The following is a 21426-nucleotide window of genomic DNA, read 5'->3' on the forward strand; positions in this document are numbered from 1 at the left end:
GGGGGGGTTAGATGTGTGTGGGCGGGGCCTAGATCACCTAAATTCCTAATCATGGCATTTCTGCCCAAGACAGGCGGGACCCAGTTCCCCAAATAGCAGCTAATCCAGTTATATAATGATGATGAGGGATTAAAGGTGATTAGTTCCTTCATATAATAGAGGCCATCTTCATCCATTACCATCTCATTGTATTATATATATATAGAAGAGAACTCCATAGAGGCGGGGCCAAATGTTCTGCAGAAATAAAGAGGACCCGTCCCACCCATGCATGCGCAGTCCTGACCACACCTGCTGTGTCACATTACCAAAGCTTTGCGTTGTCTCCATATCTTCCATGTGAGGATACCAAATGTGGGTGTGGCTTATTAAAAGTGGGTGTGCCTCATAGATGTTGTTGAGTTCTTCTATCATAAACAATGTTTTTATCCCAGTTTGGGTATTTGTAACATTCAATTTAGTGATTTTATTCTCAAATAAATAGTAATAAAAAATATTAGGTTATGATGAGATTAGAATGATATAATAATAAAATGATAATAAAATAGGTATAGTAGTATTTCTTAATATTGAATTCAAATTTATATGCAGTATTATTATTATTATTATTATTATTAATAATAATAATAATACATTCTAATAATATACATACAATTATAATAATATATTATCAGTGACACTGTTGCATATATTGCACCTTAAACCTTCTATACATTGTCTTATTTCTATGCAACTGTAATGTATTTGTTTTATATTGTTCCCGTGGTGACCTGGACTCACCTTTTGGTGGTTTAAATAAAAACTTACGAAAAAAAATTATATATATTTTTTTTATTATTTATTATTTATTTATTACATCATATAATAATAATTATTATTATCATTATTTATTAATAATGAAATTTTATTTATATACAGTATTATTAATAATAATATTAATAATTATTATTTATTAATAATGAATTCTAATTTGTATGCAGTATAGTTAATAATAAATTTGAATAATATACATACAATTATAATAATATATTTTATTATATAATAATAATAATTATTATAATTATCATCCTTATTTAGTAATAATGAATTCTAATTTATATACAGTATTATTATTTCTAATATATATTTTTTTATTATTTATTATTTATTTATGTATTACATCATATAATAATAATTATTATTATCATTATTTATTAATAATGAAATGTAATTTATATACAGTATTATTATTAATAATAATATTAATAATTATTATTTATTAATAATGAATTCTAATTTGTATGCAGTATAGTTAATAATAATAAATTTGAATAATATACATACAATTATAATAATATATTTTATTATATAATAATAATAATTATTATAATTATCATCCTTATTTAGTAATAATGAATTCTAATTTATATACAGTATTATTATTTCTAATATATATTTTTTTATTATTTATTATTTTTTTATTTATTACATCATATAATAATAATTATTATTATCATTATTTATTAATAATGAAATTTAATTTATATACAGTATTATTATTAATAATAATAATAATTATTATTTATTAATAATGAATTCTAATTTGTATGCAGTATAGTTAATAATAATAAATTTGAATAATATACATACAATTATAATAATATATTTTATTATATAATAATAATAATTATTATAATTATCATCCTTATTTAGTAATAATGAATTCTAATTTATATACAGTATTATTATTTCTAATATATATTTTTTTATTATTTATTATTTATTTATTTATTACATCATATAATAATAATTATTATTATCATTATTTATTAATAATGAAATTTAATTTATATACAGTATTATTATTAATAATAATATTAATAATTATTATTTATTAATAATGAATTCTAATTTGTATGCAGTATAGTTAATAATAATAAATTTGAATAATATACATACGATTATAATAATATATTTTATTATATAATAATAATTATTATAATTATCATCCTTATTTAGTAATAATGAATTCTAATTTATATACAGTATTATTATTTCTGTTATTAATAATAATAATAATAATAATAACAATACTAATACATTTGAAAAATATACATACAATTATAATATATATTATTATTATTATTATTAATAGAAATAATAATAATATTGTATATAAATTAGAATTCATTATTAATAAATCCCTGAAAACGAATTTATTCCCGGAAGCCTATCCCACACCCACCTAAGAACTGTACCCGACCGGAGTCACCTCCATCACATCACCCCCCCCCCCCCCCCCCCCCGCAGCTATTACCTTCTTGGACCACCACCCCCTCCCTTTAGATTGTAAGCTCCACAAGCAAGGCCCTCCTGTATTGTAATCGTGCTGTCCCCCTTTTATGTTGTAAAGCGCTGCGCAAACTATTGGCTCTATAGAAGTCCTGTATAATAATATAGATCATATAATAATAATTCTTATTAATAATAATAATAATAAAAAAAAAAAAATAATAATAAAGATACAATTATAATAATAAAGTAAATCATATAATAATAATATAATAATAATATAATAATAATAATATAATAATAATATAATAATAATAATAATATAGATGTATTATTTGTTACTAATTCATTGTAATAAATTTATTTTTAATAGTTATTAATATATTATTATAATTTATTCATAATTGGAACTGATTGATGATTATTATATATTATTATAATAATAATAAAATTACTAACAATATATTTTTAATGTAAATACAAATATTTATAGTATAAAAAGCACAGCAAAGATATTCACAAACAAAATACGTTTTTGTTTTGTTCCTTTTTATGATTAATATTGATAATTAAAAAGAGAAAAAAAAAAGGGAAAAGAAAGAGTTAATAAAAATGACTCCGGGTGCACTCTGAGTTTGTTGTTAAAGACTTCATACAGATGAAAGGAATATTAACCAACACACAATACAATGTAACAATAATCATAATATTAAATCTGACCCCCATCCTCCGGGTGTACTGACTCCTCCCCCATCCTTCGGGTGAACTGACTCCTCCCCCATCCTTCGGGTGAACTGACTCCTCTCCCATCCTTCGGGTGTACTGACTCCTCCCCCATCCTCCGGGTGGACTGGCTCCACCCTCGTCTCCTCTGGGTGTACTGGCTCCTTCCCCCTCCTCCGGGTGTACTGGCTCCGCCCCGTCTCCTCTGGGTGTACTGGCTCCGCCCCCGTCTCCTCTAGGTGTACTGGCTCCTTCCCCCTCCTCCGGGTGTACTGGCTCCGCCCCGTCTCCTCTGGGTGTACTGGCTCCGCCCCCGTCTCCTCTAGGTGTACTGGCTCCTTCCCCCTCCTCCGGGTGTACTGGCTCCGCCCCCGTCTCCTCTAGGTGTACTGGCTCCGCCCCCGTCTCCTCTGGGTGTACTGGCTCCGCCCCGTCTCCTCTGGGTGTACTGGCTCCGCCCCCGTCTCCTCTAGGTGTACTGGCTCCTTCCCCCTCCTCCGGGTGAACTGGCCCCTCCCCCTGGACTGAAACGGTTGGGGGATAGTTCCGGGATGACCTGGGCTCAGATGAAGTGGGCTGAATAATGCTGGTCATCAGTTTGGGGGAGCGAGAAGGAGCGATTCGGATCATGGGCTGATAGGAGAAGAGAGCAGAGTGACAGAGAGATGAGCTCATTGCTGTGCTGCTTCTCCATTCCCTGTCCTGTCACAGGTTGGGGGATAGTCCGGGATAACCTGGGCTCAGATGAAGTGGGTTGATTGAATAATGCTGGCGATCAGACTGAGAGAGCAAGAAGCAGCACAAGGAGCCAATCAGATCATGTGCTGATAAGAAGCATGCTGATAGGAGGAGAGAGCAGAATGCCAGAGAGATGATCTCATCGCTGGGCTGCTTCTCCTTTCACTGTCCAGTCACAGGTTGGGGGCTGGTCCGGGATGACCTGGGCTCAGATAAAGTGGGTTGAATAATGCTGATCATCTAGTGGCAGAAAGAAGTACTGCGGGGGAAATCTAAGAAAGAGTTTTGATTTTAGATACACTTTAAACCCTCGCTCCATCCTCCGGGTGTACCGACTCCTCCCCTCCCCCCGGACTCCAATTGTTTCCTCGGATTTCACTGCACACTGCGAGCTTCTCACGACGTGCATTAGAAGCTGAAGCAAGTCAGACAGAGCCCCGCCCCATTTCCTGGCTGGACGACCAGCATCATCTAGCGCTTTCCTCCCCAGTCTGACTGGCCCCGCCCCTTTAATGGGATTTCACTTCCTTCAATCATGGCGGCTCAGCATTTACCTGTGGGCGTTACCTATACGACCTGTCTAGAAACACCCACCCATCTAGACCGACGCCCGCCCATAATTTGATATTTGCATAACTCCTCCCACTGTTTACATCAGGACTGAGGGGCTCTCCAGCCAAGCTCCTCCCACCAGCCACGATCTGCCATGCATTGCATAAAGAAGCACAGAGACCCGGTGATGATGTCACCCTGCAGGGCTCTCCCACCAGCCACGATCTGCCATGCATTGCATAGAGAAGCGCAGAGACCCAGTGATGACGTCACCCTGCAGGCCCCTCCCACCAGCCACGATCTGCCATGCATTGCATAGAGAAGCGCAGAGACCCAGTGATGACGTCACCCTGCAGGCCCCTCCCACCAGCCACGATCTGCCATGCATTGCATAGAGAAGCGCAGAGACCCAGTGATGACGTCACATTGCAGGCCCCTCCCACCAGCCACGATCTGCCATGCATTGCATAGAGAAGCACAGAGACCCGGTGATGATGTCACCCTGCAGGCCCCTCCCACCAGCCACGATCTGCCATGCATTGCATAGAGAAGCGCAGAGACCCAGTGATGACGTCACCCTGCAGGCCCCTCCCACCAGCCACGATCTGCCATGCATTGCATAGAGAAGCGCAGAGACCCGCTGATGACATCACTGAGACTATAATAAGGTGGGTGATGAAGACGGAAAGACACTGAATTACCCCCCGACACGGCCACACACAGGACAATAGAAGTTGTAGAGAATCTGAAATGCAAACTACAATAAGAACGGAACCTGCTGAGCCGCACGTTGTACGCCCCCTCCCCCCACCCGAGGCTCAGGTGTCCCCATCCATCCCATGGGGGGGGGGGGGCAGCACCTTGGAGCCTCCACACCCCCCCGGGGACACCAATCTTAGTCCTGATTGCTGGCTGTGTGATATGAAGTCAGACCTTCCGTCACGTGCGGCACCTCCTGAAATAGACGGCAACACAATACAAGCAGGGTGACCGGAGCATTCCCTCCTCTCCCTCCCGGAGACCCAGCGGGAGGCTCTGCCTTCCTATTGGCTGCCCACATCTCCATTTATCCCTCTGTGTTCCCAGCTCCGCCCACGTGCCGGGCCCCCCTACCAGGGACCCCCAAGTTCGGATTTTTAAAGCTGAACTTCCGGACAGGAAAACTTTCATATAAATCTATTTCTCAACAACCACAAAGGATATAAATCCTCTCTGAGTGCCAAACCCAGATATTACCTTGTAAAGGTAGCAGTGACATCATCACTGTGCTGTATAGAGAGCAGAGCTGTGGGAGGGGCCTGAGAGCTCCACCAACTACCGAAAACTACAGAAGGGGGGGCGGAGACAAGACCAGTCACCCTGCACAAGGAAAAAAAGCAGAACTGTGGGAGGGGCCTGACAGGCTCCACCCACTACAGAAAAATACAGGAGGGGCGGAGACAAGACCAGTCACCCTGCACAAGGATAGAGAGAGCAGAGCTGTGGGAGGGGCCTGACAGGTTCCACCCACTACAGAAAACTGGAGGAGGGGGGCGGAGACAAGACCAGTCACCCTGCACAAGGAGAGAGAGAGAGAGCAGAGCTGTGGGAGGGGCCTGACAGGCTCCACCCACTACAGAAAACTGGAGGAGGGGGGGGGGGGGGGGGTGGAGACAAGACCAGTCACCCTGCACAAGGAGAGAAAGCAAAGCTGTGGGAGGGGCCTGACAGGCTCCACCCACTACAGAAAACTACAGGAGGGGGGGGCGGAGACAAGACCACTCACCCTGCACAAGGAGAGAGCGAGAGAGAGAGAGAGCAGAGCTGTGGGAGGGGCCTGACAGACTCCACCCACTACAGAAAACTACAGGAGGGGGGCGGAGACAAGACCAGTCACCCTGCACAAGGAGAAAAAGCAGAACTGTGGGAGGGGCCTGACAGGCTCCACCCACTACAGAAAACTACAGGAGGGGGGCGGAGACAAGACCAGTCACCCTGCACAAGGAGAAAAAGCAGAACTGTGGGAGGGGCCTGACAGGCTCCACCCACTACAGAAAACTACAAAGGGGGGGGGGGTGGAGACAAGGCCAGTCACCCTGCACAAGGAGAGATATTTTCCATAAGTCAAGAATTTCCACGGCTGCTCATCTGCCTAAATTGGATGTAAATTTGTTCTGCGTGAATGGGGCAAACTCGAATGTTCTCATTCCATGCAGATCGAATGTTATTCAGTGAAAAAAAAAAAAGCAGTGTGAATGGGGAAATTACCTCTTATGGCCACTAGATGGAGCTGAGTATCAATAAGCGTGCTCATCAGCCCCATCTAGTGTTCTTTTTCCCCCATTTTATTTTTTTTCAATGAAAAACATTCGAACTGCAGAGAATAGAGCCTGAGAACGTTCGATTTTGCTCTATTTACACAAAATGTATTGACTTGTGAGGCACATTTTTGATAAATACGCCCCTTTCTCCAGGATATACGACACTTATAGCAGAGCCACGGATATCCCTGTATGACCACAGACCGGGGGGGGGGGGGGGATTTTACCCCCCACCTCGAATTCCGATTGAATCGTTCTTTTCTAAGCAGGAAGATTCTTGTGAATACGATCGTCTCTTCCTCTTACATTAAAAGGCATATCAGAGGAGGAAATCTCTGCTGGCTGGTCCTCCCGCATTCCCCCCCCCCAATCACACGCCTTATCTCGGGTCAGGACTGGCACGGCCCACGTTTCCTCATTACTTATGGAGGAAAACAAATCATTTTTATACTTCCTTCTTGACTCATGCAAAAATGTCACCTCGTACGTTCGCTCGCTTGCATTTAAAAGGCGCAGCCCCCGGAGGTTTTTATACTCCTCTGAAAAGCAGCAGCTTCTAATGCACGTGGCGAGAAGCTCGCAGTGTGCAGGGAAATCAGAGGAAGCCATTGGAGTCTGGAGGGAGGGGAGGAGCCGGTACACCGGGAGGATGGATCGAGGGTTTAAAGTAGATCTAAAGTCAAAACTCTTTTTTTTTTAGATTTCCCCCGCAGTACTTCTTTCTGCCACTAGATGATCAGCATTATTCAACCCACTTTATCTGAGCCCAGGTCATCCCGGACCAGCCCCCAACCTGTGACTGGACAATGAAAGGAGAAGCAGCACAGCAATGAGCTCATCTCTCTGTCACTCTGCTCTCTCCTTCTATGCCCCTTAGCAGCACATGATCTGATTGGCTCCTTGTGCTGCTTCTCGCTCCCTCAGTCTGATGATCAGCATTATTCAACACTTCATCTGAGCCCAGGTCACCCCGGACCAGCCCCCAACCTGTGACTGGACAATGAAAGGAGAAGCAGCACAGCAATGAGCTCATCTCTCTGTCACTCTGCTCTCTCCTCCTATGCCCCTCCTATGCAGCACATGCATTTTTCAACCCACATCCTCTGAGCCCAGGTCATCCCAAACTATCCCCCAACCTGTGACTGGACAGTGAAAGGAGAAGCAGCACAGCAATGAGTTAATCTCTCTGGCATTCTGCTCTCTCCTTCTATCAGCATGCCTCCTATCAGCACATGAACCGATTGGCTCTTTGTGCTGCTTCTTGCTCCCTCAGTCTGATGACAAGCATTGCTCATCCCGCTTCATCTGAGCCCAGGTCAACCCGGACCAGTCACCCAACCTGTGACTGGACAGTGAAAGGAGAAGCAGCACAGCGACCAGTTCATCTCTCTGGCATTCTGCTCTCTCCTCCTATCAACATGCTTCTTATCAGCACATGATTCGATTAGCTCCTTCTGCTGCTTCTCACCCCCTCAGTCTTACGGCCCGCATTATTCAACCCCCTTCATCTGAGCCCCGGTCAACCCCGGACCAGTCACCCAACCTGTGACTGGACAGAGAAAGGAGAAGCAGCACAGCAATGAGTTCATCTCTCTGGCATTCTGCTCTCTCCTCCTATCAGCATGCCTCCTATCAGTACATGAACCGATTGGCTCTTTGTGCTGCTTCTTGCTCCCTCAGTCTGATGACAAGCATTGCTCATCCCGCTTCATCTGAGCCCAGGTAAACCCGGACCAGTCAGCCAACCTGTGAATGGACAGTGAAAGGAGAAGCAGCACAGCGACGAGTTCATCTCTCTGGCATTCTGCTCTCTCCTCCTATGCCCCTTATCAGTCTGATGACCAACATTATTCAACCCACTTCATCTGAGCCCAGGTCATCCCGGACCAGTCTCCAACCTGTGACTGGACAGAGAAACAAGAAGCAGCACAGCAATGAGTTCATCTCTCTGGCATGCTGCTCTCTCCTCCTATCAGCCTGCTTCTTATCAGCACATGATCCGATTGGCTCCTTGTGCTGCCTCTCGCTGCCTCAGTCTAATGGCCAGCATTATTCAACCCACTTCATCTAAGCCTAGGTCATCCCAGACTATCCCCACAACCTGTGACTGGACAGTGAAAGGAGAAGCAGCACAGCGATGAGTTCATCTCTCTGGCATTCCGCTCTCTCCTCCTATGCCCCTTATCAGTCTGATGACCAACATTATTCAACCCACTTCATCTGCTCCCCAGGTCACCCCGGACCAGTCACCCAACCTGTGACTGGACAGTGAAAGGAGAAGCAGCACAGTGACCAGTTCATCTCTCTGGTATTCTGCTCTCTCCTCCTATGCCCCTTATCAGTCTGATGACCAACATTATTCAACCCACTTCATCTGAGCCCAGGTCATCCCGGACCAGCCTCCAACCTGTGACTGGACAGTGAAAGGAGAAGCAGAACAGGATTGAGCTAATCTCTCTCTGTCACTCTGCTCTCTTCTCTTATCAGCATGCTTCTTATCAGCACATGATCTGATTGGCTCCTTGTGCTGCTTCTCGCTCCCTCAGTCTGATGATCAGCATGATTCAACCCCCTTTATCTGAGCCCAGGTCATCCTGGACTATCCCCCAACCTGTGACTGGACAGTGAAAGGAGAAGCAGCACAGCGATGAGTTCATCTCTCTGGCATTCCGCTCTCTCCTCCTATGCCCCTTATCAGCACATGATCTGATTGGCTCCTTGTGCTGCTTCTTGCTCTCCCCAGTCTGAGCTCTGCTGTACATGGCTGATTCGGGGACTTGCACTGCTCATATAGATTGATAGGTTAAAGATTACGGAGCTGTGTGTGTTGAATCCCCTCAGCGGTCAGAGGATGGCGGTCTTCAGCTGAATATCATTGGCTGTTATCTGGCTCTCCCCGGTGTCACCTGTCCCCCTCCCCGCGGTGACACACCTTTGTAATCTCAGGTCTCCAGTCCCAGCTCAGAGTTACCTGTGTGACAGGTGTGATCGGAGAAGGGGAACACCCACCAAACCTGCCAAACAGGAGAAGACGGCGGAGGAGGGGAGGTCCCTGGCCGCCTCCTCCAGGATGTCCAGATCCTGGAAGCCTGCGCTCTAATCCATCGCTGCGAGGAATCAGCCGTCTCTCTGCCGAGGATCCCTACGCTCCCTACGCTCCCCCTGGAGAGGAATGCTCCCCGGGATCCACACCTACTGATAAGGTCAGTGTCACAGGAGACTGTCAGCTCCGCTGCCTAGAAATAGAGACCCGGGAGAGAAAAAATGGGGACAAGAATGGTGAGAAGGGACATTGATCTGTCCAACCCGGAGGAAGGAGAGGGAAAAGGGTCCGGGAGGGGGGTGGGGGGCATTAGGGGGGCCGAGCAGGGATGGTGTTATCAACCAACTCAATGATCCTCAAATCCCACTCACTGACAGATTTACTGTGTTACCAGAGACTGTTGCCAAGTTACAGGAAACTGCTAGGTAAAGGGGTCTGCTAAAGTCTGGTTATGTTACAGGAGACTGCTATAGACTGTGGACAAGGTAAAGGGGTCTGCTAGAGACTGATAAGGTTACAGGAGACTGCTAAAGATGTGGTCAAGGTAGAGGGGTCTGCTAAACACTAATCAGGTTACAGGAGACTGCTAGAGACTGTGGTCAAGTTACAGGAGACTGCTCGAGACTGAGGTCAAGGTAAAGTGGTCTGCTAAAGACCGGTCAGGTTACAGGAGACTGCTAGAGACTGTGGTCAAGGTAAAGTGGTCTGCTAAAGACCAGTCAGGTTACAGGAGACTGCTAGAGACTGTGGTCAAGGTAAAGGGGTCTGCTAGAGACCGGTCAGGTTACAGGAGACTGCTAGAGACTGTTGCCAAGTTACAGGAGACTGCTCGAGACTGTGGTCAAGGTAAAGTGGTCTGCTAAAGACCGGTCAGGTTACAGGAGACTGCTAGAGACTGTGGTCAAGGTAAAGTGGTCTGCTAAAGACCGGTCAGGTTACAGGAGACTGCTAGAGACTGTGGTCAAGGTAAAGGGGTCTGCTAGAGACCGGTCAGGTTACAGGAGACTGCTAGAGACTGTTGCCAAGTTACAGGAGACTGCTCGAGACTGTGGTCAAGGTAAAGTGGTCTGCTAAAGACCGGTCAGGTTACAGGAGACTGCTAGAGACTGTGGTCAAGGTAAAGGGGTCTGCTAGAGACCGGTCAGGTTACAGGAGACTGCTAGAGACTGTTGCCAAGTTACAGGAGACTGCTAGGTAAAGGGGTCTGCTAGAGATTGGTCAGGTTACAGGAGACTGCTAGAGACTGTGGTCAAGTTACAGGAGACTGCTAGAGACTGTGGTCAAGTTACAGGAGACTGCTAGAGACTGTGGTCAAGGTAAAGCGGTCTGCTAAAGACTGTTGCTAAGTTACAGGAGACTGCTAGGTAAAGGGGTCTGCTATAGATTGGTCAGGTTACAGGAGACTGCTAGAGACTGTGGTCAAGGTAAAGGAGACTGCTAGAGACTGTGGTCAAGTTACAGGAGACTGCTAGAGACTGTGGTCAAGGTAAAGCGGTCTGCTAAAGACTTGTCAGGTTACAGGAGACTGCTAGAGACTGTGGCCAAGTTACAGGAGACTGCTAGGTAAAGGGGTCTGCTATAGATTGGTCAGGTTACAGGAGACTGCTAGAAACTGTGGTCAAGGTAAAGGGGTCTGCTAGAGACTATTCAGGTTACAAGAGACTGCTAGAGACTGTAGTCAAGGTAAAGGGGTCTACTAAAGACTGTGGTCAAGGTAAAGGGGTCTGCTAGAGACCGGTCAGGTTACAGGAGACTGCTAAAGACTGTTGCTAAGTTACAGGAGACTGCTAGGTAAAGGGGTCTGCTATAGATTGGTCAGGTTACAGGAGACTGCTAGAGACTGTGGTCAAGGTAAAGGAGACTGCTAGAGACCGGTCAGGTTACAGGAGACTTCTAGAGACTGTTGCCAAGTTACAGGAGACTGCTAGGTAAAGGGGTCTGCCAAAGACTGTGCAGGTTACAGGAGACTGCTAGAGACTGTGCTCAAGGTAAAGGGGTCTGCTATAGAATGGTCTTGCTACAAGAGACTGCTAGAAAAGGTGGTGATATCCTAGGAGACTGCTAGAGACTGTGGTCAAGTTACATGGGGCTACTACAGACTGTGGTCTTGCTATAGGAGACTGCTGGAGACTGTGGTAAAGGGGAGCACACAAGACTACCAAAGTACAGAAGACTCCGGCCATGTTGCCGGAAGTAGATATTGGTTTAGATGTTGGCATTCCAGTGAAGTGTATATGGGGGGGGGGGGGCATTTCCTCAGTCTCCCCTCCCCCAGTGATCAGACTGTACATTGTAACTCTGTAGCCAGTCATAAGACGAGAGGCCGCAGCAGGGGGCTGATCTGTGTCAGACATTTGTGAACACAGCCAAGATCTGCACAGACACCGGGACTTACAGGATTGGGTCCTCTCTGTCCAGGAAGGAGAGGGTGACCCCGGATGACGCCTGAATAAATATACAGATATTGGTGACTCCTGAGGAAGAGACTATGTCTACGAAACGCGTCGAGCGCAGCGATGTCATAGGGATACGTTGTTCCGTTGTGTATATAGTGTGTCTCGGAACTCATACAGGGAAAACCATTTTAGAGTTACTCAGTAATTTGTCATTTTGATGCCTGGCTAAAGATGGCGCCGTCCTTCTGGAAAGGCTTTTGCCTCCGTAGAAAACGTTGGCGCCATGGCTCGGTGTTATCGGTCAGTCTGATTGGTTTATAAAGGTGGCAGGGATTGAGCGATGTTCTGGAGGTAATCATTAACCCCTCCCCCCATCTTCCTTACAGAGCGGAACCTCTCACCCCTCCCGAGGGAACATGGACTCTTCCAGACCTGAGCTCCTCCTGGGGCCTCTGTTTGATGCTCAGGACGATCTATTCCACCCGCAGGGGTTTCCGGGGGCGGACCCCGCCGCCTTCCCTCTGTCCGAAGGTCACGGATTTCCGGCCGAGAAGCTGTACGACGAATGGCAGCTCAGCGGGAGGACGGTAAGTGTCCCGGTGCATTGTGGGATGTAGGTGGCCACGCCCCCCCGGGCATGGAATACGCCCCCATCCGCGGCAGTTACTAATAATGACCGACACCCACAGCGCCCCCTGGAGGCCCATGGGCATTCCCATCCGATTGGGGGAAAACGAACGTCCTGGAGGCCAAATTCTGTTCAGATCGAATGTTCTTTAGGCTGCGCTCTTGTTCTTTTATTATGGGCAGTAGTAATATACCACATTGTGGCCACTGGGTGGAGCTGAGGAGCATAGGAAATATATAGGTCTTTGTAACAAGGGATACAATGTAACAATTGTAGAGAACGCTAGAGGGAATTTGCAAATAAATGTAACTAACTGGGTAAAAACGAATGTTCTTTAGGCCATGTTCTCTTATGGGCAGCAGGAACATACCGCATTATGGCCACTAGATGGAGCTAAGGAAGATAGAAAATACATAGGTCTTTGTAACAAAGGATACAATATAAACATTCTAGAGAACGCTAGAAGGAATAAAAAAAATAAATGAACCAACTAGGTAAAAACGAATGTTCTTTAGGCTATGTCCTCTTATGAGCAGTAGGAACATACCGCATGATGGCCACTAGATGGAGCTGAGGAACACAGGAAATACATGGGTCTTTGTAACAGGGGATACAATGCAACAATTCTAGAGAACGCTAGAGGGAATTTGGCCAATAAATGTTAAAAATTGTGTAAAAACGAATGTCCTTTAGGCTATGTTCTCTTCTGAACGAACATTCTTTTATTATGGGCAGTAGTAAAATACCGCATTGTGGCCACTAGATGGTGCTGAGAAGAATAGGGAATACATACATCTTTGTAACATGAACTACAATGGAAAAAATACTAGAGAACGCTAGAGGGAATCAGCAAATGAATGTAACCGATTGAGTAAAAACGAATGTCCTTTTGGCTATTTTCTCTTCTAAACGAACGTCCCTATATTATTATTTTGGGCAGTTGTAAAGTACCACATTAGGGCCACTAGATGGAACTGAGGAACACAGGAAATACATAGGTAACAAGTGAAACAATGTAACAATTCTAGAGCTGAGGAGCACAGGGAACACATAGATCTTCGTAACAAGGGATACAAAGTAACTATTCTAGAGAACCCTAGAGGGAATTAGCCAATAAATGTAACCAATTGGGTAAAAACAAATGTTCTTTAGGCTATGTTCTCTTCTGAACGAACATTCTTTTATTATGGCCACTAGATGGTGCTGAGCGGCATAGGAAATACATGCATCTTTGTACCAAAAAAATCTAGAGGACCCTAGCGGGAATTAACAAACAGGTGTAACCAATTGGGTAAAAACGAATGTTCTTAGGCTATGTTCTCTTCTGAACGAACTTTCCTACATTTTGGACCGTAGTAAAATACCACATTATGGCCACTAGATGGCGCAGAGGAATACAGGAAATACATAGGTAACAAGTGAAACAGTGTAACAATTCTAGAGCTGAGGAGCACAGGGGACACATAGGTCTTCGTAACAAGAGATACAAAGGAACTATTCTAGAGAACGCTAGAGGGAATTAGCCAATAAATGTAACCAATTGGGTAAAAACGAATGTCCTTTAGCCTATGTTCTCTTCTGAACGAACTTTTCTATATTTTGGGCAGTAGTAAAATACCACATTATGGCCACTAGATGGAACGGAGGAACAAGTGAAACAATGTAACATTTTCTAGAGAACGCTAGAGGGAATTAGCCAATAAATGTAACCAATTGAGCAAAAACAAATAAGTCTGGCTATGTTCTCTTCTGAACGAACATTCTTTTATTATGGGTAGTAGTAAAATACTGCATTATGGCCACTAGATGGAGCTGAGAAGAATAGGAAATACACAGAGATACGATGTAAACCTTTCTAGAGAACGCTAGAGGGAATTAGCCAATAAATGTAACCAATTGTGTAAAAACAAATGTTCGTTAGGCTATGTTCTCTTCTGAATGAACTTCTCTATATTTTGGGCTGTAGTAAAGTACCACATTATGGCCACTAGATGGCGCTGAGGAACACAGGAAATACATAGGTAACAAGTGAAACAATGTAAACCATTCTAGAGAACGCTAGAGGGAATTAGCCAATAAATGTAACCAATTGGGTAAAAACAAATGTCCTTTAGAGATAGACTATGTTCTCTTTTGAACGAACATTCTTTTATTAGGGGTAGTAGTAAAATACCGCATTATGGCCACTAGATGGAGCTGAGTAGAATAGGGAATACATACAGATACAATGTAAACCATTCTAGAGAACGCTAGAGGGAATTAGCCAATAAATGTAACCAATTGGGTAAAAACGAATGTCCTTTAGACTATGTTCTCTTCTGAACGAACTTTCCTACATTTTGGGTTGTAGTAAAATACCACATTATGGCCACTAGATGGCGCTGAGGAACACAGGAAACACACAGGTAACAAGTGAAACAATGGAACAATTCTAGAGAACGCTAGAGGGAATAAGCCAATAAATGTAACCAATTGGGTAAAAACGAATGTCCCTGAGAGCTAGACTATGTTCTCCTCTGAACTAACATTCTTTTATTATGGGTAGTAGTAAAATACCTCATTATTGCCACTAGATGGAGCTGAGTAGAATAGGGAATACATACAGATACAATGTAAACCATTCTAGAGAACGCTAGAGGGAATTAGCCAATAAATGTAACCAATTGGGTAAAAACAAATGTTCTTTTGGCTATGTTCTCTTCTGAACGAACTTCTGTATATTTTGGGCAGTAGTAAAGTGCCACATTAGAGCCACTAGATGGTGCTGAGGAACACAGGAAATACATTGAGTAGGTAACAAGTGAAACAATGTAACAATTATAGAGCTGAGGAGCACAGGGAACACGCAGGTCTTTGTAACAAGTGATACAAAGTAACGATTCTAGAGAACCCTAGAGGGAATTAGCCGATAAATGTAACCAATTGGGTAAAAACGAATGTCCTTTAGACTATGTTCTCTTCTGAACGAACTTTCCTATATTTTGGGCTGTATTAAAGTACCACATTATGGCCACCAGGTGGCGCAGAGGAATACAGGAAATACATAGGTAACAAGTGAAATAGTGTAACAACTCTAGAGAACGCTAGAGGGAATTAGCCAATAAATGTAACCAATTGGGTAAAAACAAATGTCCTTTAGAGATAGATTATGCTATGTTCTCTTCTGAACTAACATTCTTTTATTATGGGCAGTAGTAAAATACCACATTACGGCCCCTAGATGGCGCTGAGGAGCACAGGGAATACATACATCTTTGCAACAATGAGATACAAGGTAACGATTCTAGAGAACGCTAGAGGGAATTAACAAACCGATGTAACCAATTGGGTAAAAACGAACGTTCTTTAAGGCTATGTTCTCCTTGGAACTAACATTCTTTTATTATGGGCAGTAGTAAAATACCACATTACGGCCCCTAGATGGCGCTGAGGAGCACAGGGAATACATACATCTTTGTAACAAATGAGATACAATGTAACAATTCTAGAGAACGCTAGAGGGAATCAGCACATAAATGTAATCATTTTTGCCCAATTTGCACAGAACGAATTTACACGCAGATTAATAAATAGAGCCCGGACGATTCTGTTGAGGGTCGCCTAGGCTTTCGGGTCACATGACTACGTTTGGCGCAGCGTTTCTGGATCCGTGGCAGGAAAAGCGCACTTTTTTGAATAACGCGATTTGGTAATACAGACGGCGTGAATTTTTTATTGGCATCTGATAGCGTTCCCTTGCCAAGACCACATCCTGGACGCCGCCGACGTCCTCCCCCACCGCCACGGCTTATCACCGACGTGTTTACAAAGTCGAATCAATTGCCGCCGCTGATCTTTTTTTAAGCCTCAATAAAGCTCGTTAGCGCTTGGCGAGCACAAAGCGCTATCAGTCGCGCCTGGCCGCCTACGCAAACACCTCCAGACAAGAGTGTGTACACACACGGCACGGATCCGGGTACTGACCCGCACAGCCGCCGCCAAAACCAGGATCTCTCAATACGACCGACCACGTGATTAAAAGGAGACGGCCGCCGGGGGCGCCGTTCCGCCGGCGTCGGGGGGGGGGGGGCAGGAAGGGATCTCGGCTGCACCTTCGTTTGTTTTATATATCTGACTCGAGTCAAATTTATTGAATTAAATGTTCCAAACTTGTCTGGCGCTCTTGTCTTTGGCGCCGGCGTAACCGTCGCGCTCTCTCTCTCTTTTTTTTGCCGTTTGCAGGGCCTGAGCGAGCGGGAGGACGCCGACGACTACCTGCAGATGATGATCAATCCCAACGATGTCTACAGCACCGAGGCGGCCGCCAGCGAGTCGCCGGAGAGCGACAGCGGGTTCTCGGACGACCCCCGGCCGGAGACCCCCATGAGCCACGATAACGGCGCCCCGCTGCCTGCGCCCCCCCCGGTGTACGAGCTGGTGTACGACATCGGCGCCATGGAGGAGCGCAAAGTGCACGGCGAGATGAGCAGCGTCATATCCATCCAGCTAGGTAACGTAGGGGGGGGGGGGTTTGTAATGGAGATTTTCTTTGGTTTTTGAATGGAGTGGCAAAGGGTTAGACCCCCCTCCCCCCCAGTAAGCCTTTTATTGCCGTGTCCCCAATGGCGGGATTCACCCCTTTCTATTTACAGTTGTCACCAAAAGCCAGAACAAGGTTCCTTTATCACGGCCAAAGAGCGCCCCCTCCCTAAAGAGATGTGAACTACTTCAACGGCATAGGTCGCAGGTCTTTTTCTTTTTTTTTTTGCCCCCCCCCCCCCCCCCTCTCCTGCTAAAGCACACTCTTCTGACGAGGCCCAGCCCTTGGTGTCACCAAGACAGGAATAAAGGTGAGATCTTCTAGCGGGGGACACCTGATCTGGTGAGAAATAAAAAAAGGTTTCCCCTTGAGGAACAAGGTTAGGACTCAGGGATTGGAATAGGGACCTCCTCCAAAGGTCAGCAGGCGTGTCCCCCAGAGGTCAAAGGTCAGGAGGCGTGGCTGACCCACACCCCACCAAAGCGTTCCTCCTACCCCAACTAACTTCCTTCAACTTCCTTTTGTGTCACTGGGACAGGAAGTGAAGGAAAATCTCCCTAAGGGGGGGCACAGGGGTTCTAGCCCAACATTATTTAAAACCCAAAGACAAGTTTTGGATTTAAGTCATTTTTAGGGCCATTTGTCCCCTGGGTCCAGGGACAGGTAAACCCTGGAACTCCCCCCCCAGCCCCCCACCCCAGTTGTCCCTTCCCTGGCCCCCCCCACATCAACATTTTAAATAAAAATTCCATCCAATTTCAATCCATTCCTTATTTTAGTCCCAGTGATGTCATCACCGGGTCTCTGTAGTCCTCCAGGCAATGCAGGCAGATTGTGGCTGGTGGGAGGAGCTTCCTGAAAACCTCCCAGCCCCCCAGGCCTCAGTTCTCCTCTCAAGAGCCCTCTGTCCTGATGCCAGCAGTGGGAGGAGTTATGCAAATGTAAAAAATGCCTTGATGGGCGGGTTTCATTTGGGGGGGTGGGCATTTCTTACATAAGCTGTATTGGCATCGGGAACGCCCACATGTGATGCCGAGCCTCCATGATTGGAAGTCCAGTGAACGAAAGGGTCGGGACAGTCAGGCTGGGGGAGGAAAGGGCTAGGTGATGCTGGACGTTCCTTCAGCTAGGAAATGCGGTAGTATCTGTCTGATTGGTTGCCACTGTTCTCAGTACGTCGCGTTTTTGTACCAGCAGAGGATTGGCCGTCTCCCGTGCTGATTCCGGAGAGCTGCATCGTGAATGACCTGCCGTCCCTCCATGCTGGACTGTGCAAGCCGCTGCCGATGCGGGTGTCCTCTCCGGACCTCCTCTCTATGGACTCCCTGGTAAGTGTCGGCGGTCCGTCTGTCCGGTGGGTCTGTCCGGTGGGTCTCCTCGGTGGTTGGTGTCTCATTCTTCATCTCCCCTCCCCCCGCAGTACCCGGAGCTCCACCTGACCGACGAGGAGAAGAGGCTGCTGTCACAGGAAGGGGTGGCCCTGCCGAATAACCTACCTCTGACCAAGGTACGGCACACCCTACCGTATGGAGCTAAGACATGGCTTCACCAGTAAAAAATATTCACACCTAGACTGCGGCCTCGTGCCGCCTTCCGAAGTCAGACCAGCTAAGGTGGTGGAAGGCAGAAGGGTTACAATAACCCTCTTGCCCCCGATACTGCCTGAGGAATCTGATGTGGGCCGGAGGTGGGGCCTGATCCGGTGGGGTGGGTGGAGTTCCTGTCGTGGGTGCCGAGAGATGGGATCCGGTAAAGTTGGGATGTGGCGGCTCTGAAAATGGAATTCTGGAGCTAATCAGTGAGGAGGAAGGATGGCCAATACGTTCCAAAAGAAACATTGGAGACTTCGTGTGTTAAAAGTTCACTTTACTGATTTACAATTAATTACATTTCAACGCGTTTCAGGGGTCCAGGGAAAGCCCCCTTCATCAAGACTAAAAAATGATAAAATAAAGTATAGATAAAATGAATCCGTATTAGAACCGGATTCAACCAAATCCACACCGAGAGGAGAGAAACCTTCTATATATACTCCATGTCTATAGAATGTAATATAGAGCCAAATCCCATACATCATCCTCCTCTGTCTTCTGCTCCTTCTTCTCCACCTCTTTCTTCTTCTGCTTCTCTTTCTCTTTTTTTCTCCTCCTTCTCTATCTCTTTCTTTTCCTTCTCTGTCTTCTTCTTCATCTCTTCCTTCCCCTTCTCCTCCATCTTCTGCTTTTCCATATCTTTCTTCTTTTTCTTCTTCTCTTTTTCTCCATCACTTCCTTCCCCTTCTCCGTCTTTTTATTCTCTTCCTTCTCCTTTTTCCTCATCTATTTCTTCTCCTTCTTCTCCTTCTCTTTCTCCTTCTCCTCCCTCCTTCTCTTTCTTCTCTTTCTCCTTCTCCTCCCTCCTTCTCTTTCTTCTCTTTCTCCTTCTCCTTCTCCTCCCTCCTTCTCTTTCTTCTCCTTCTCCTCCTCTTTCTTCTCCTACTTCTTTTTCATCTCTTCCTTCCCCTTTTCCTCCATCTTTTTATTCTCCTCCATATCTTTTTTTCTCCTTCTTCTCCTTCTCCACCTCTTTCTGCTTTGTCACCATCTGCTGCGCATGCTTCGCAGACTCATCCCTTTTATCCCAAAGAATGACAAAGCAGTGGTAGTCGGAACAATCATTAATTCACGACTGGACTACGCAAACTCGCTGTACATAGGATTACCACAATATCAACTTGTGTGATTACAACTGATCCAAAACACGGCGGCAAGGCTGATAACAGGAAAAAAACCCTGGGAATCCATTTCTCCTTCACTGAGGAGCTTACATTGGCTAACCGTAAAAAATCGGATCACGTTCAAGACCCTTTGCCTCACCCACAAATGCGTGCATAGAGAAGCTCCGCAATACCTAATGGAGAAAATAAATCATTACACACCAAACCGCAGTCTTCGATCAGCCAACAAAAACCTCCTCCTCGTGCCCAAAGCCCGGTATAAATCCAAAGGGGGATCGGAGATTCGCTGTCCAAGGGCCTCGGCTATGGAATGCTCTACCAATAAACATCCGCCTGGAAGAAAATCACCTGGCTTTTAGGAAAAAACTCAAGACCTTCCTCTTTTAGCAGATGATCAAAGCTCGCCACAGCGCCTAGAGGCGATTCAGTTCGCATTGTGCGCTATATAAGTATTTCATTCATTCATTCATTCATTCTCCTCCTCTTTCTTCTCCCTTTTTCTTCTCCTTCTCTTTCTTTTCCTTCTCTGCCTTCTGCTCCTTTTTCTCCATCTCTTTCTTCTCTTCCTTCCACTTCTCCATCTCTTTATTCCCCTCCTCCCTCTCCATCTCCTCCTTCTCCCACTTCTCCATCTCTTTATTCCCCTCCTTCTTCTCCATCTCCTCCTTCACCCCCTTCTCCATCTCTTTCTGCTTTGTCTGCTCCTTCTCTTTCTTCTCCCTTTTCTTCTCCATCTCCTCCTTCTCCTTTATCTCTTTTTTTTTGTGTCTTTCACCCTTCTCTTTCTTCTTCTTTTACTCCTTCTCCTTCATATTTTTCGTCCCTTCTTTTTCTTCTCCTTCTCCATCTCCTCCTCCTTCTCCTTTTTCTTCTCCTCCCTCCTTCTCCTCCTCCTTCTCTCCTCCTCCCTCCTTCTCTCCTTCTCCTGCTCCTCCTTCTCCTTCTCTTTCTTCTCCTTCTATTTCTTTTCCTTCTCTATCTTCTGATCCGTTTTCTCCATCCCTTTCTTTTTCTCCTTCTTCTCCATCTCTTTCTTCTCTTCCTTCCACTTCTCCATCTCTTTATTCCCCTCCTTCTTCTCCATCTCCTTCTCCTCTTCTCTCCTCCTTCTCCTCCTTCTCTCCTTCTCCTCCTTCTCCTCCTTCTCCCCTTCTCCTCCTTCTCTCCTTCTCCTCCTTCTCTCCTTCTCCTCCTTCTCTCCTTCTCCTCCTTCTCTCCTTCTCCTCCTTCTCCTCCTTCTCCCTCTCCTTCTCCTTCTTCTCCATCTCCTTCTCCTCCTTCTCCTCCTCCTTCTCCTCCTTCTCCTCCTCCTTCTCCTCCTCCTTCTCCTCCTTCTCTCCTTCTCCTCCTTCTCTCCTTCTCCTCCTTCTCCTCCTTCTCCTCCTTCTCCTCCTCCTTCTCTCCTTCTCCTCCTCCTTCTCCTCCTCCTTCTCCTCCTTCTCCTCCTCCTTCTCCTCCTTCTCTCCTTCTCCTCCTTCTCCTCCTTTCTCCTCCTCCTTCTCTCCTTCTCCTCCTCCTTCTCCTCCTTCTTCTCCTCCTT

General features: G+C 45.6%; 1 protein-coding gene across 1 annotated transcript in view; it reads left to right on the forward strand.

The window, feature by feature from the left end:
• Positions 1 to 9553: 9553 nt before the first annotated feature.
• CREB3L4 (cAMP responsive element binding protein 3 like 4) overlaps positions 9554 to 21426 on the forward strand; it is a gene marked incomplete in the record, with an annotated part of 12291 nt that continues 418 nt past the window's right edge. The window contains 5 exon segments of the mRNA XM_077463927.1: positions 9554 to 9787; positions 12410 to 12610; positions 16873 to 17140; positions 18368 to 18498; positions 18591 to 18677. Coding sequence (XP_077320053.1) covers positions 12440 to 12610; positions 16873 to 17140; positions 18368 to 18498; positions 18591 to 18677 — 657 coding nt within the window.

Source organism: Lithobates pipiens, unplaced genomic scaffold (assembly GCF_037356315.1).
Source record: "Lithobates pipiens isolate NorthernLeopardFrog02 unplaced genomic scaffold, aLitPip1_a1.2 Scaffold_30, whole genome shotgun sequence".
NCBI classification, from domain to species: Eukaryota; Metazoa; Chordata; class Amphibia; order Anura; family Ranidae; genus Lithobates; species Lithobates pipiens.